The following is a 14,581-nucleotide window of genomic DNA, read 5'->3' on the forward strand; positions in this document are numbered from 1 at the left end:
AAAGGAGGCCAAGGCTCGAAATGGGCTGTAGCGCCATTGAAGAAGAAGAAGAAGAATATATATCTTGGATGAATAATAATGAAGGAATAATCGAATGTAATATATAACTTGGACGAATAAATTTAAAAGTTATATAGTCTGCAACGTAATTTGAGAAACGTGTATTTATTGGATAACCAACACCTCTGCCATAGGTCACCCCAAATTTTTTGCTACGTTTAAGTGACTAGCCCGGGTACCCGCGCGGCGAATGCGTCTGTCCGCAAACTCCATGACAGGTTGGATCGGGAGAAGCTGGTTGAAAGATACCTTTTGACCTCTCCAGCAGCACTTTCGGAATATTGCCTTGCTACGCAGTGTGATGGATGGATTCGTAAGTCCGTCACACCGGGACACAATGATTCCTATCCACTCCTATATTTTTCCTTCCCGGAACTTCATCTCCTTCCTTTCCTAAAAATACCTTCCACACAGCATCCTCAGATATTACATAGGCCCTTAGGGGAATTATTTTCTTCAAGGACTCCTGTGTGGAGCTAATGTAAACAAAAACACACACACGCCCACTTGTGGCTTGCTTGAAAAGTTTTGTGTTAATTTTGTAAGAGTTTATTAAATATTTACGTTCCGGAATAATTTATAAGTGAAATTATTGATGACTGATTAGACGTGTTGGGGCATGCTAGGAATTTTGATGAAACTGACCGCGCTAAAGACGATTTTCACTTTTCATTCTGGTATTAGAGTTGCGAAATCTATTACATATCTTGCAATAATAATAATTAAATTAATAAGTCAAAATGTGTCGTGATCGTGTTGCAACCTTTAACTGGATGCCCCGACATTCCGATGACCAGCTGTTGCTGTTGTCCAACTAAACTCTAATGAACTCAGCCCTTAATTTGACTGATTTCATCCAATTTTAGTGACATATTGACTACCTTTTGGCAAAACCTTTCAAGCCATACTTTTTGGGAATGTCACTTTACATTGGTTTCATATAGAATAGTCTTCGAAGTACAACATGGTAAGGTAAAATTTGCTGATTTAGGTTTTTTAATACTAAAAACTAAAGTAATGCTTACATTGATTTTAGGTTATTTCGAGAAAACCGTAGATGTAATCACTCAACCCTCAAATCTCTCGATTAATTAAGTAAATGTTCGTTTGTTGCTGTGATGTATGGTAATAAGTTGGGTATTCAAGCGATAGATGGCACTAGTCAGAGAGCTTACTCCAGAGTCCGACAGATGTCGCTAGAGTGTAGCAATGCCTGTGGGGTATCCTTGTCAGGCTTCAAGCTTCTAGAAACAGAGAATTACCAACCCTCGGGTAATGAACAGTGTAGCTAAATCCAGACTTATATTTATTGTAACGTAAATACACGAAATTATTGTAAAGAACCTTTCACTTTATCAAGAGTTCCCAACTCACTAAATCTGCTAGTAAAAGCAGAGATATAACAGTTAAGAATAAATTAAATCTTAAATCTCCGAAAGTTCTTTACAGATTGCTTTGAAATTTTGACACAACGTTGCATTCGATTACGCGCGTGCTTTTATATGTATACCCATATTATAAAGATGTCACCTGTGACAGGTAAAAACATGTATTTAAAAAAAAAACAGCGCCATCTGTTGGACGTAAAATCAAAACGCGCTTTTGTTTCTCTAAGTGCAGACATACTGAGCCACAGCAACTCGTGGCGGGGTATAGCTAGTTATAAATAGAATTGCAATATTAAACATAAAAAAATAACATAAACTTTAAGAATTTTTTATCAGTTTAAAAAAACTTTTATTCATTTTTATCGTCTCCTGTAAAGTTTCAATTTGGGGAATGAAGAGTTTTACAAACTACAAACCACAAACGTACATATATTGGTAATACGATATTATTAGACTCATTTTGGTTTTCGGTGCGTGTGTGCGTAATTGAAATTGTATTCCCGTAAAGTGCGTAAAATTATTCAAGTCCAATGATCTAATAATTTAAAAAATTGGAATTTATTTATTTGTCTATTAAGTAAGAAAATCAACAAATTAATTAAACTTTGATTGTCCAGATAGAAAAGTCCATTACGATGGGCCTCGCACCGAATATTGTTTTTAAACGACTTCATTATTTATGTCGGTAAGATTACCACTTTATTTTAGAGATTTGATAGGGAAAATTCAACCGTGGGTCTGTCCAATACACCAGGGCCGCGCGTCGCATGTTTTTGTGCACGGCTGCTTCACTTACGTCTTTAAGATTCTGGCTATATTTTAGAGATTTGATAGGGAAAATTCAACCGTGGGTCTGTCCAATACACCAGGGCCGCGCGTCGCGTATTTTTGTGCACGGCTGCTTCACTTACGTCTTTAAGATTCTGGCTATATTTTAGAGATTTGATAGGGAAAATTCAACCGTGGGTCTGTCCAATACACCAGGGCCGCGCGTCGCGTATTTTTGTGCACGGCTGCTTCACTTACGTCTTTAAGATTCTGGCTATATTTTAGAGTATTGTCTTGTCTTGATACAAAATTTTGTATTAGTTAGATAACAATGAGATGTAAGTATTTCAGTTTTCGAAAATGGAAAAATGTGCATTTTAACAGCCATTTTAATTTGCCGGTCAGTGGTTTTAATATTTAATCATAAAGCTGCGGGTTCGATTCCCGTTGGAGACATTTATTTTTTATAGGAAGATTTTTTCATTTTATATGGCTGTTTCAGAATAATAATTATTGCTTATATTAATTAAAAATAATAATAGTTCATTTCGCCCCATTTTGCATACAAATCACTTCAAAAGATAGTCATACAAGATGGCTGCCAAGCAATTTCTCCTCACTTTAGTTTTGGCTTTAATGTCATTCACACAAAATCGCACTAATAATTTGTAGGTCTACGAGTTAACGTTCAAGATTCTTCTATAATAATTAAAAACTCCATCTTTTTAAAGTTTTCGCAAAAATGATGAAGGTACCAATATTTTAAAAACACATATGTTATTATGTTATTACACATATAAATATTACCCTCCAAGGGTGGTAAGGTTTACGGAAACCCTTTGAGTGACAACAGTCCTTAGTTCTTACCTGCCCCACTAATGTTTGACTCAGCATTAGCAGTGTTCTGAGCACTGCGTTGGCCTTGTAGGTCCTATGAGCCCATAACCTGTGGGCCCCACTAGTCGCTCCCAAAATCCCGATCAATGAAAGAAGGAGACCTGAAAATAAAAAAAAGAATTGTCATTTTTTCTATAACTAGGTTACATTGAGAGTAATAATCTAAACATATACTGTGAAAAAATATTATAAAGACAAACTTATCAAAAAAACCCTATCCACGTGAATTACTCTTAAAAAAATATTACTAATCTACTTTAACTACGTACTACCAAAAAAAATACAGTGTGTGGCAAGCCTACGCACGACGGAAGTGAAACTTTTAGTATTCTTCTCTCTCTCTTTTCATTTCATTCTCTCTTTTTTTCTGTCTATTGACATATTTATAAGTAGCATGTGATAAAAAAAAATTAAAAGTTATAAAAATATGGGATTCGAACCCGGGTCCTGCATAACGAGCGTCGAACGCTCTGCCTCTAGACCGCGAGGAGAGGTATCTCGCGCGACGAGAACCGCGTATACAACGTGTACTCCTCAATTGACTTGTCCCGCGCAAATTTTCGTTTTCAAACACGGCAAATGAATAATATCACATAACGTCTCGTTAACGCTTTATATAGGGTCGAATCGAAGATATATCGGCAGTGTGAAGTCATATCTGTCGTTTTTAAAAATATTTCCGTATATTTGTCCGTTTTGGAAAAGATCTATCGTGTTTTAACAGTCTCATACCCGTATGGAGTCTGAATTTGAAAAACATTTCTAAATTTTGAAAAACTCACTTACGGCTGTGTTTTTTACTAAAAAAACTTGTCACGCACGTCTGCGAGGGTAATTAGTCGCGTTATCGGCCTTGATTAGTAATTTTAATGATTCAAAATAAAAATAATTAATCAAAATACCGAGCGACTCTACCGGCTCGATTTGTAAGCTATATTTCGACCAAAATATCATATAGTCAAAATATCTAAAAGTCGCAGCACGAGAGCATTTTCTCACTTTTCCTCGTATTAAAAAAATCACAAAATGAAAAAAAAAATTGTTAAAGCGGGGATCGAACCTCAGTTCTTCACGACGACAGTCGGGCGCTCCGCCTCTAGACCGCGAAGCTGAGTTTGGAGAGTGACCTAAACTAGGTTTATAATATTAGCTAGGCTCCTATAGCGAAATGATCACGGTTTTTCGTGACGGTCATGAGTCGGTTTTACTCCGGTCCTCGAAATTGCATGACGCGCGTAAAGAAGTTTCACTTCAATATTATGTAACTATTTTTTACTTTCTCACTGTAATGTACTTACTGCGAGGCGTAATACCTATCATATTATTAATTACTTATAAATAACTACAATAATGTACTGTGCACTCCTCTTTCAAACACAAGCTAACGCTTCTATGGAAGTGTAGTATTCAATATATAGTAATATGTAAAAACCCAATACAAATGTGATTTTATAAAAAAAAACCGATGTGGAGTTTGTTATTAAGACCAAAGTTTGATGATTTTTTTCATTTATTTTGCGCATTTTGATATTATTAATATTCACGCATTTCGTGAAAACCTCACTATAAGAATATGAACTGGAAGGTTATAATGTCGTCTCTGTCGGTGTAGAATAACATATGTAATTTATTGAATTTTGGTTGTTTTTTAATTTTATTTTTGTGTTTAGTGCCCACTGCTCGGTACCCTTAGTGGGACAATCGCAATCCCAATTAAGAATATTGTGAGGTTGAAGTAAACGGGTAGGAGAAGAAGATATGGAAGAGGAAGGATCAAAGTGTGTACCTGCACGGAGAAAAATGAGTATTGCTAATTTATTAAGAATCTCTTCAAATTATTGGTAGTCCATTTAAAATGGGATTGAAGACTCTTGATGAATGAATTAATAGTACAAATGATTACAACATACAACCAATTTATTCGTAAACGTCAAAGAATGCAAATAATTACAATATACAACCAATTTACTCGTGGACGTCGAAGAATCCAAATAATTACAACATGCAACCAATTTATTCGTAAACGTCAAATAATGCAAATTATTCCAACATACAACCAATTAATTCGACAAATAATTATGTGTTGTTAAACTGATGCACGTACTTAGGTTTTAATAACCGTAATGATTTGGAAAATAACTCAAAAGCATTCAGAGAAATATAGGTAATGGAAACCAACAACTTATTGCGCAAAAGACGTCACATTTACAAAAATCTTAGAATAGTTTATTTATATCATTTGGATTCTGACAGCTTCAACATTATAATAATATTTTGTACAATTTATTAAATATGGCGTTAATTACTGACATTGAATATGAATAATCTGCACGTACGTTACCGGCATCATCACTAGACGATTGGTGTATGTTCTAACTTCGGTGACAATAAGTTAATTGCCTATAGTGTTAATGTTAATAAATATTAATGAATAAATTAAATTTGATTTTCGAAAACATGGAAAATTAAAAAAAAATTAAAATGAAAAATATCATCGGATACCAAAATTTCATTATCATTTTTTACTCCAAACAATGTCAGGAATCACTGGTTAAGTATGTCCCTTAATACCCCGTATTTACCGATGTTACGTTTTTAATTATGATAGGTTTCCAATGCGCCAATTAACGGTAGAGTATAATAATGCAACAAGGGACTGGTGCATACCATAACTGGTGCTTACATTGACATTCTTCGAGTGCATTCATTTACATAATAATATGATACTCTTTACTGTAAAGCGTAAAATCAACTTTATGGAGCGTTTAAAAAAATCCTCGAATTAACCGGCTCTGGCGTGATGGCATTTACACAGCCTTTCTATGGAAAATTTTTAAGTAAATGTGAAAATATAAATTTATAAAAATTGTTTCATTTTAAAAAATCATTAGAAAAAAATGTTAAAATTTCCAAGTCAGTCATTTAAATCACAATACACATTAAATCAACTCAAAAATAATTTTTAATATTAAGGATTAGGTTTGAACCCGCGACCTTCAGATTGCTAGTCGAGAGCCTTACCCATCGACCACGGAGGCCGTCAATATTAAAATCTTGCGTTATTTATTACATATTATTTATAGAATTGTATATATTGGCATAATCATAAAGAAGTGGTTTTGCAACAACAAATGAATGCATTAGACTTTTTGCTGGAAAAGCGTTGTTACGTATATTGAATTACCATTATAATTTTCCAGCACTTTATTATGTTAATACTGAAAACTCGTAGTACTAGCGGGAAGCTGCAGAATCTACAGAGAGACAAGAAAATTTTTTGGCATTTTAAATGACATTCAACACTTAATATTAACAGTAAAGTTTGACCTAATAAATTCCAACTTCGGATTCGATTTTCTCGAAAACTAAAGTTCAAATCAAAAAAGTAAGATCACGAAATCGACTCCAAATGCGCTGTAAATTCACCAGTTTATGAAATTATTCCTGCGTAATGCGTAAAATTATGAACGTTCAATCAACTTTTGATTTTCAATATTGGAACTGGTTGTTCGAACTAGAGATTACAATCCCGGGATCTTGAAAACTGGAATCCCGGACTTTTATGGTAACCGTAATCCCGGTGCTGCTCATGTCTTAATCCCGGGATTAGAGGCTTTTTGTTAGTTTCACGACATTGTTTCTACCGTGGGAATGCATTTTTTAATTGAAGTATGTTATTTATTGCACAATATTCTTGACAATAATTTTTGGGGTAGGTTATATTTATTTTGCTGTTTTTAGAAGTAAGGAATATTTTAATGAAGCTTGAAGAATATTCAGTATTTAGTCTTTTGCGGTTTGGACATTGAAAAATGGTCGCCGACATGTCGAAATAAGTCGAAGAAATGATGTCTTTCTGAATTGGACATTGAAATTGTAGAGGAAGTCGATTTAATTCTGTGTCTACAAGATAAGCTAGATGGAAAGATCAATATAGCTATAATAATATTGAAGGAAAGAGGAAAATCTCTTAAAAAATAAGTACAGTCATATAAGAGACATATTAAAAGGAGCTGGAAAATTTGGAGTTTTAAACACAGAAGAAAATAGCTACTTAAATCATCATCACTAAGTTACGAAACCTTAAACCCTTATTTCCATCAAATTATATTATAGTCTTAAAATATTTAATTATGATTTTTTTCTATTGTGCAGCTACTTTTATTTTTTTTTTTTTTAAAGAAAGACAAACATTCCCGGGTTATGAATAACCTGACAATATTTGAAAATCTCCTACTACCACCACAGAAAGCGGAAAATGTTGCTTGTGTTGTGATGGAGGACTTAGCCAACCGAGGAATTGAACACGCTACGCCTGGGTGGGACCCAAGCGCGATGTCAACTCGGCCACCGACCGGTCAAATTTATTGGAATTTAGTTTAATACAATTATTTTTATTTGGTTTTACGCCTAAATGGCCTTTTACATGGAACGGATATGAACAGAAGTGAGCTATCGAAAATTGTAGATAAAGTTTTTAAAACACGAAATAACGTTAAACTGATAAACTAAATATGAAACAATATTAGTAAAACATGTAACAATAAAATCAAATAGAAAGTAGAACAATTCTACGTAATATAAGACAAATCACTAAAACTACATTACCAACGCTACTATAATTTGTAGGATTCAACAAAGTGCTGGTATATATTACGCTTACTTTTATAAATGGAGTCAATAAATATATCAATAGTACCCTCAAAATTTTTGCCCAGATTATGTATCCTATTGATTAGTGAGTGTGTCTGATGTGGGCTATGTAATGCAGAAGAATGTTACATTTTGTCTTCTTTCCAAGTCGGTACATGGGATTTAATAGTGGTGACGATGGCAGGGCTGTCAATTAAGTTGGTGTAATGCAACCAGGTCTGACATAATTATACTAGCAGACAGCGTCATTAGATGCAATTGATTCATCATAATTAATGTATTTAATTGGAATTTTGAGCTCAAAATTTATGTACCTAAAACATTGTATAATACCTCAAAAACAATAATAATACTTATACCGCAGAACTTGTTAATGAATAAACCTTTTTTACAAGTAATAATATTATTAAATTTAAAAAAAAATCAAATGGAGTTCTATAAGTTTAACTCAACAATAAATACGTGCAATAAGCCTAGCAGGCTGTTATGAAATAAGTACGTCCTGCGTCAGGACGCAGTTTTCCTTGACTAGTTCCACATATCAACATGGAAAAACGGCTTTTTAAATGATGTCGTATTATTGTATGTATTCCGCCAAAATACCGTACATAACTTAAATAAGAATGCTTTTTCTTGAATCAAAAGACTACACTTTTAGCCACACACATAAATATGTATCAATCAACGAAGCGACACATCTGCTTAGCGATTCTGTAATGACTAATGACTAATGACCATCGACATTATCAATGTCACTTAGAGATAATTCAGCGACCGTCATTTGACGAATGTCACAAAATAGAAAAACTGCCCCATAACCTTTTATTTTTTATTTCAATCACACACAGGAAAAATTATTTTCCCGGGGCCTGTGTCATCTTTGGGATGCTGTTTGGAGATTCTTTGAGAGAATGTTCTGGGAAGGAAAAATGTATGAGGGCTGGGTAGGAATCTAGGGATCAGTATGTTCTGGAGTAAAGGACGTGTGAATATATCCCTCCCGCTGCGGCGCAAGGCGATGGCGATGGGTTGAAATACCAGTTGGATAGGTCAAGGGTCTTCCCAAATCAGCCTCTCGATCTGGCAAGCCATGCAACTTTTATACTTACATGTACCTCAAATTTGTAAACTTCTCGCTATTATATTTGTGTATATCCATTTCATGGAGAAAATGAATACTTTCATAAATAAATAAAGGTAGGTAGAAGTGCATTGTGTGGTTTAAAAATGTGATTACCGCACAAGTGTCCTGTAACTGTGTAACTGCTACCAAAGTCTACGTAAACCAGTGAGACTACGGCTTATGTCTGAAGTAAGTCTGAAGGTACTGGGGGGGCAGGATGGGGTAGAGGAGGGTGGGGAAGTACCCAGCTATTCGGATCTTTTTAAATTTTTTTATTAGTGTCTATTTAATTACAGGTTTGATGAGATTAATATATGATAATCTATAATATTTCATCTGTTTGTTCTTAGTCCTCCTCACTAGGTAGTCCTGTGCTGAGGCGGACTGGTAGATTTCTTTGATTTTCTGTTATTTAGTTTCTATGATGTTTTTAATACATTTTCTAGTATGTCTGCATTAATTTCTTTCACCCATGTTTTGATTTTTTCTTTGAGCTTATTTATCTTTTATATCTTTTTTAAACTTGGAGGAAGGATGTTGTAAAGTTTGGTTGCCAGATATATGTGGTTTCTTTGGCCAAAACTTGTCTTGAATTTTGGAACATCTCGTATATCCCTTTTTGAGGCTCTTGTATCATGTATCCGAGTTTCATTAGGAGATTTTCTGTTTTTAAAATGATGTATTGAAATATTCTTGGCATATATTTGTTTTAAATTTAGAATGTCAAAACACTTAAAAATATCTTTTGAGGGGGTTGTGATGAGTAATTTGTTATGGTTTTTATAATGCTCTTTTGGGCAATATCTAAGTGGTTAATATTATTTGCTGTAGCAGATCCCCCATACTAGAATTCCGTACTCAAGACGGGAATGACATAAAGCATAAAATGCTTTTTTGATATCTTTCCTAGGTAGTATGTTTCTTAGGTTTTTGAAGAAATATACAAGTCTCGTAAGCTTTTTAGTAATTCCATTTATGTGTATGTCCCATCTAAGGTTTTCGTTAATTTCCACTCCTAGATACTTAATACTTTTTGCCTTTTTTCTAGTAACCAAATACGGCTAAAGCAATTTAAAACAACGTTTCGATTCTGAATGGTGCTCTTTTACCAGTCCGTACTGAATGTATATACCACTCTTGAAACGTGCCGAAAATATACCTACTGTATATTGTTTTTTATTGAATACATTATAAAATAACACAATTTCATCAAATAAAATTTTGAACCTGCGACTTCGTAGCCAAGGATCGTAAACACTCAACCACGAAGTGTAGAGCATCGCGTGAAATTAAACATTTTCAATTACCAAATCCTTTCTTGAACAGCTAAACAAATTCCTGGTCCTTTCTGGGAGCTAGAAGTTGTTAGGTCTTATGTTAACTGGGACATCAGTTTTCTTTAAAATCGGTGTAGATTACACTTCTCCGGTTTACCTCAGTGTTTAAACATTTAATAATAATTATAAATACTTTATCAAGGGCAAATGTAAGCACGTGCAGATATAATTATTATTGTATTCGATGTCTCAGTTTTATAATGAAAACTATTAGTTCTGTGAACAATTAAGTACACTTCACATAATGCCTTGTACTCCGACTTGACAGCTCGAAACAGTCGCAACGCTCGTGCGCTCCGGCGGAATAAAAACGTACTATCAAACACGGCTACCATTTTAACGGGATTGACCAAAACCTCCTAGATGGATTGACCGGACATGGAAAACACAAAAAACTTGCAGACAGGCGACATGATTGCTAGTTCAGAGCCATACCCTTGACCACGGAGGCCATCTATCAGTATTGATTTAAATCATCCATAGTCTATGAAATCATCATTGTACACATGTTATGTACTTAACGGAGTGCTGGTACCTACCTTGATGTATGGAAGTGAGGCATGGAACTGGCAAAGAAAGGATGAAAGTAGATTAAATGCTGTTGAAATGAGATCCCTGAGGGGTATGTGTGGTAAAACCATGTTTAATCGTGTGAGGAATGTGGAGATCCGCAAAGAGTGCAAGGCTGATGTAAGCGTAATGAGTAAGATTAAGAAAGGGACGCTTAGATGGTTTGGGCATGTAGAGCGAATGAGCGAAGATAGGAGTGTAAGGAGGATATATCGTCGCTGTGAAATCAAACCGGCATATCTGCAAAATGCTTGTTTTTCACCAGAGCGCTTTAAAGATTTCGAATATGATATTCCTTTTTACGTCCGTTTGGTTCACCTCAATGCCACCTTATGAATGAATAAAATTTAGACGAATACTGCTTATTGAAGTAGTAGTTGCAAATAAATCGAAAATTGCTTAAATTAAGAGTAAAATGCAGATATGCCAGTATGGCTTTAAAATCAGTGTAATATTTGCATTTGTGTCACAGTGGCTTCTTCTTTTGGAACCTGTTTAAGGTATAAAAAAAGACAATGTTGTCAATGAAAAAATAATTTATTGCTTCACAATTTTTTTTATAAACAATTAACATAATACTGCTCTTTCCTTTGCTGGTAACTTCAAAGTTTCCCAATCGTTTATGGAAATCTGAATTGACGGTATTATCCCGGCGGTAACTAACTTTAGGATACCATTTTTCTTCTTCTCATCAATAGTCTCTTGGAATAAGCGTGCATCAGAACAGGATTCACGCTCCCATTGCCCCGTTTATTCCTTTTCTTCGCCTCCTCCCAGGCATGTGATCCGTAGGAGGTTTTGAAGTAAAAGTTGCCGTCGTAAATGAGACAAACATCACACTGATCTTTCTTCAGTGTGAAAGTTTGTATGACTTGAAAAAACCTCTGTACTGGTAGTAGCTGATTCCTGCAAGGTTTGACTCCTTTCTTTCTGTTATATTAGATAATCTCTGTGATCGGCGATAGATTTTCCACCATCGATATACTCCCGAGAACTTTGAGATCTGTAGTAATGACTAGGAACACTTGCGTTTACAGTTGTGGCAAGGAGGCTTCATGCTTCGTTGGTTCACTCTTCCACGGGTTTTAGACTCGTATTCCTCACCGCAGTTTCGCATCTTTCAGTTTGCTAAAGTTTTTTTTTTAAATTTGCCTATTATAATTTATTTTTTTAACCGGGAGAAATTTTACCCGGGTCAGACATTTTGGCATATATGCCGGTTTGTTTTAGTTGAGGCTGCTATAAACGCTTTTGTTAAGTGCAAACCGGATTATCTGCCAATAAGTCATACAATAACTCATATTTGGTAGTAATAAAAATGTACTATTGTGAGATAATCCAGTTTTACTTACATGATGGACGCATTTCCCCCTTGAAAGTTTTGAAGCAACTGGCGTATTGCGGAATAGGTCTGTCTTCTGCTAAAAAAAATGGCGATTCACGCGTAAATGCATACCGGCCCAACGCCATCTGACAGATTTTTATTCAACTATACGACATGCCGGTTCGACATAAAAATAGAAGGGAAAAAAAGAAATTTTTTGACACCAATAACTCAAAATCTCCATTTTTGCATATATGCCGGTTTGATTTCACAGCGACGATATGATGCAAATGCGAATGGTAGCAGAAGTCGGGGACGCCCGAGGAAGACATGGCACGATCAAGTGAATCAGATACTCGAGTCGGGCCATGTCAAGAGTCAGAATAATAGAAGAGTATGTATGAGACGATGTATGAATGTGAATGAGGAAAAAAATGTGTGCCAAGACCGAGTTGTTTGGCGGTCCGTCCTCTCTGCCTACCCCTGCGGGGAAACGGCGTGATGGTTAGTTAGTTAGTTAGTCAGTTTATGTACTTAACTTCTGCAATAATTTTCGTTACATGTTTACGTATATTTTTTACCATTATTTCTCTTTTACTGTAAGTACCTTTAAATGTTATACATCTCTAATCTCTGTAATTGTATGTACTACGAAAAATAAATAAATAACATACCGAAATCACAGAACGCCATGTTATCTTGTCGAAAAATCTACCATCAAATTCAGTACATTTGACATTTCTTAACTGTTAATATTTTAGAGGCCATGGAATTAAGATTGCCTGTTAGAGTATTTTAACAGTATTTAAATTAAATTTACGTGTCAAATATCACCAATGAAATCAAAAACATTAATTTAGTAGGTACCAATTGGCAACAGAAACATGGTATTGAAACTACATAGCTTCAAGTTCCTTAATGCCTATAGCAGATACAAACAGCTGTTTGTTTTCGGACTTCGGACCCTTCAAGATGTGCCCAGGAGATTGGTGAAGTCATCAATTCGGCGATGGATGGCTTCATACAATCGACTACTAAAGAAACTGGTGTGGGCTCAAAGCCGTGGTTCAGTCGACAATGCTCCGAAGCAGTTCGACGAAAAAACGCGGCTTACCGAGCCTACAACACATCTCGAACGCCCGAAAGCAGATCAGCATACAACAAATCGGCAAAGGAATGCAAGAGAATCATCAATAGGTCAAAATTCGAACACGACCTGCAGATCAGCAAAAAGCTGGCTGCCTGCCCGCATGGCAGCAGAGCATTCTGGTCGCTTGCGGGCTCAATAGGTCAAAATTTTTGCAAACCCAGTTTGCCACCTCTTACCAGACCTGACGGCTCACTAGCAAACACCGCCACCGAAAAGGCTAACTTATTAGGGAAAATGTTTGCGGAAAACTCGACCCTCGACGACGGGGGTGCTGTTCCGCCGTCGGTTCCTCACTGCGGCTTCTATATGAAAAAGCTGAGGATCCGGCATCGGGATGTACTCCACGTCATACGGGGGCTCGATGTTAACAAAGCTAGTGGACCTGATGGAATACCTGCCCTGGTATTGCAGAGGTGTGCTGCGGAAATAGTTCCAGTTTTGACAAAGCTCTTCAAAATGTCCCTGAAGTGTGGCACTGTGCCCTCTGGTTGGAAAAAAGCGGTAATTCACCCTATTCCCAAGAAAGGTGACCGCTCCAACCCGGCCAACTACCGCCCCATAGCGATCACATCAGTTCTGTCCAAAGTGATGGAACGAGTGATCAACGACAAACTGCTCACATACCTCGAGAAGAACAAAATTATCAACGACCGTCAATACGGATTCCGGCGGAACCGCTCGTGCGGTGACCTTCTCGCGTATGTGACGCATGTTTGGGGGCGGTGCCTGGAACGTCACGGTGAGACCCAAACGGTCGCACTAGACATATCCAAGGCCTTTGACCGGGTCTGGCACCGAGGACTTGTCAACAAATTGCATTCTTACGGACTTCCCGCATCCCTGTGTACGTGGATTGCTGACTTTTTAAGGGATAGGTCGATTCAGGCGGTTGCTGACGGTTTCACCTCTTCCTCGCACTCCATAAATGCTGGCGTCCCACAGGGATCGGTTCTGTCTCCGACTTTGTTTTTGTTGCACATCAATGACCTTTTGACATGTGCACCGATTCATTGTTACGCGGATGACAGTACAGTTCATGATAGCTTTTTGTTTGACAAGCCCCCAAAGGGCACACAAACTCCAACGGCTCGGAGGGCTTTGAAGCAGAGAATGGACGGTTATCTCGAGAGTATTTCCTCCTGGGGTAAAAATAATCTCGTCGAATTTAATGTTTCAAAGACCCAATCCTGTCTGATTACGTCTAAAAGGGATCCAAATGATAATCTAGTCTCCTTCAACGGAAGCAATCTTCCGAACAGGCCTTCCATTGATATGCTTGGTGTAACTATAAGTGACCAGCTCAGGTACGGG

At 36.4% G+C, this 14,581-nt stretch overlaps 1 protein-coding gene across 1 annotated transcript in view; it reads right to left on the minus strand.

The window, feature by feature from the left end:
* Positions 1–14,581, minus strand: part of LOC149420822 (acyl-CoA Delta-9 desaturase) — a 34,924-nt gene that overhangs the window by 6,299 nt on the left and 14,044 nt on the right. Inside the window, exon 3 of the mRNA XM_089635234.1 lies at positions 3,084–3,214. Coding sequence (XP_089491360.1) covers positions 3,084–3,214 — 131 coding nt within the window. The remainder of the gene's footprint in view (positions 1–3,083; positions 3,215–14,581) is intronic.

This window comes from Hesperophylax consimilis, chromosome 9, assembly GCF_061612785.1.
Source record: "Hesperophylax consimilis isolate HC1 chromosome 9, BYU_Hcon_1.0, whole genome shotgun sequence".
NCBI lineage: Eukaryota > Metazoa > Arthropoda > Insecta > Trichoptera > Limnephilidae > Hesperophylax > Hesperophylax consimilis.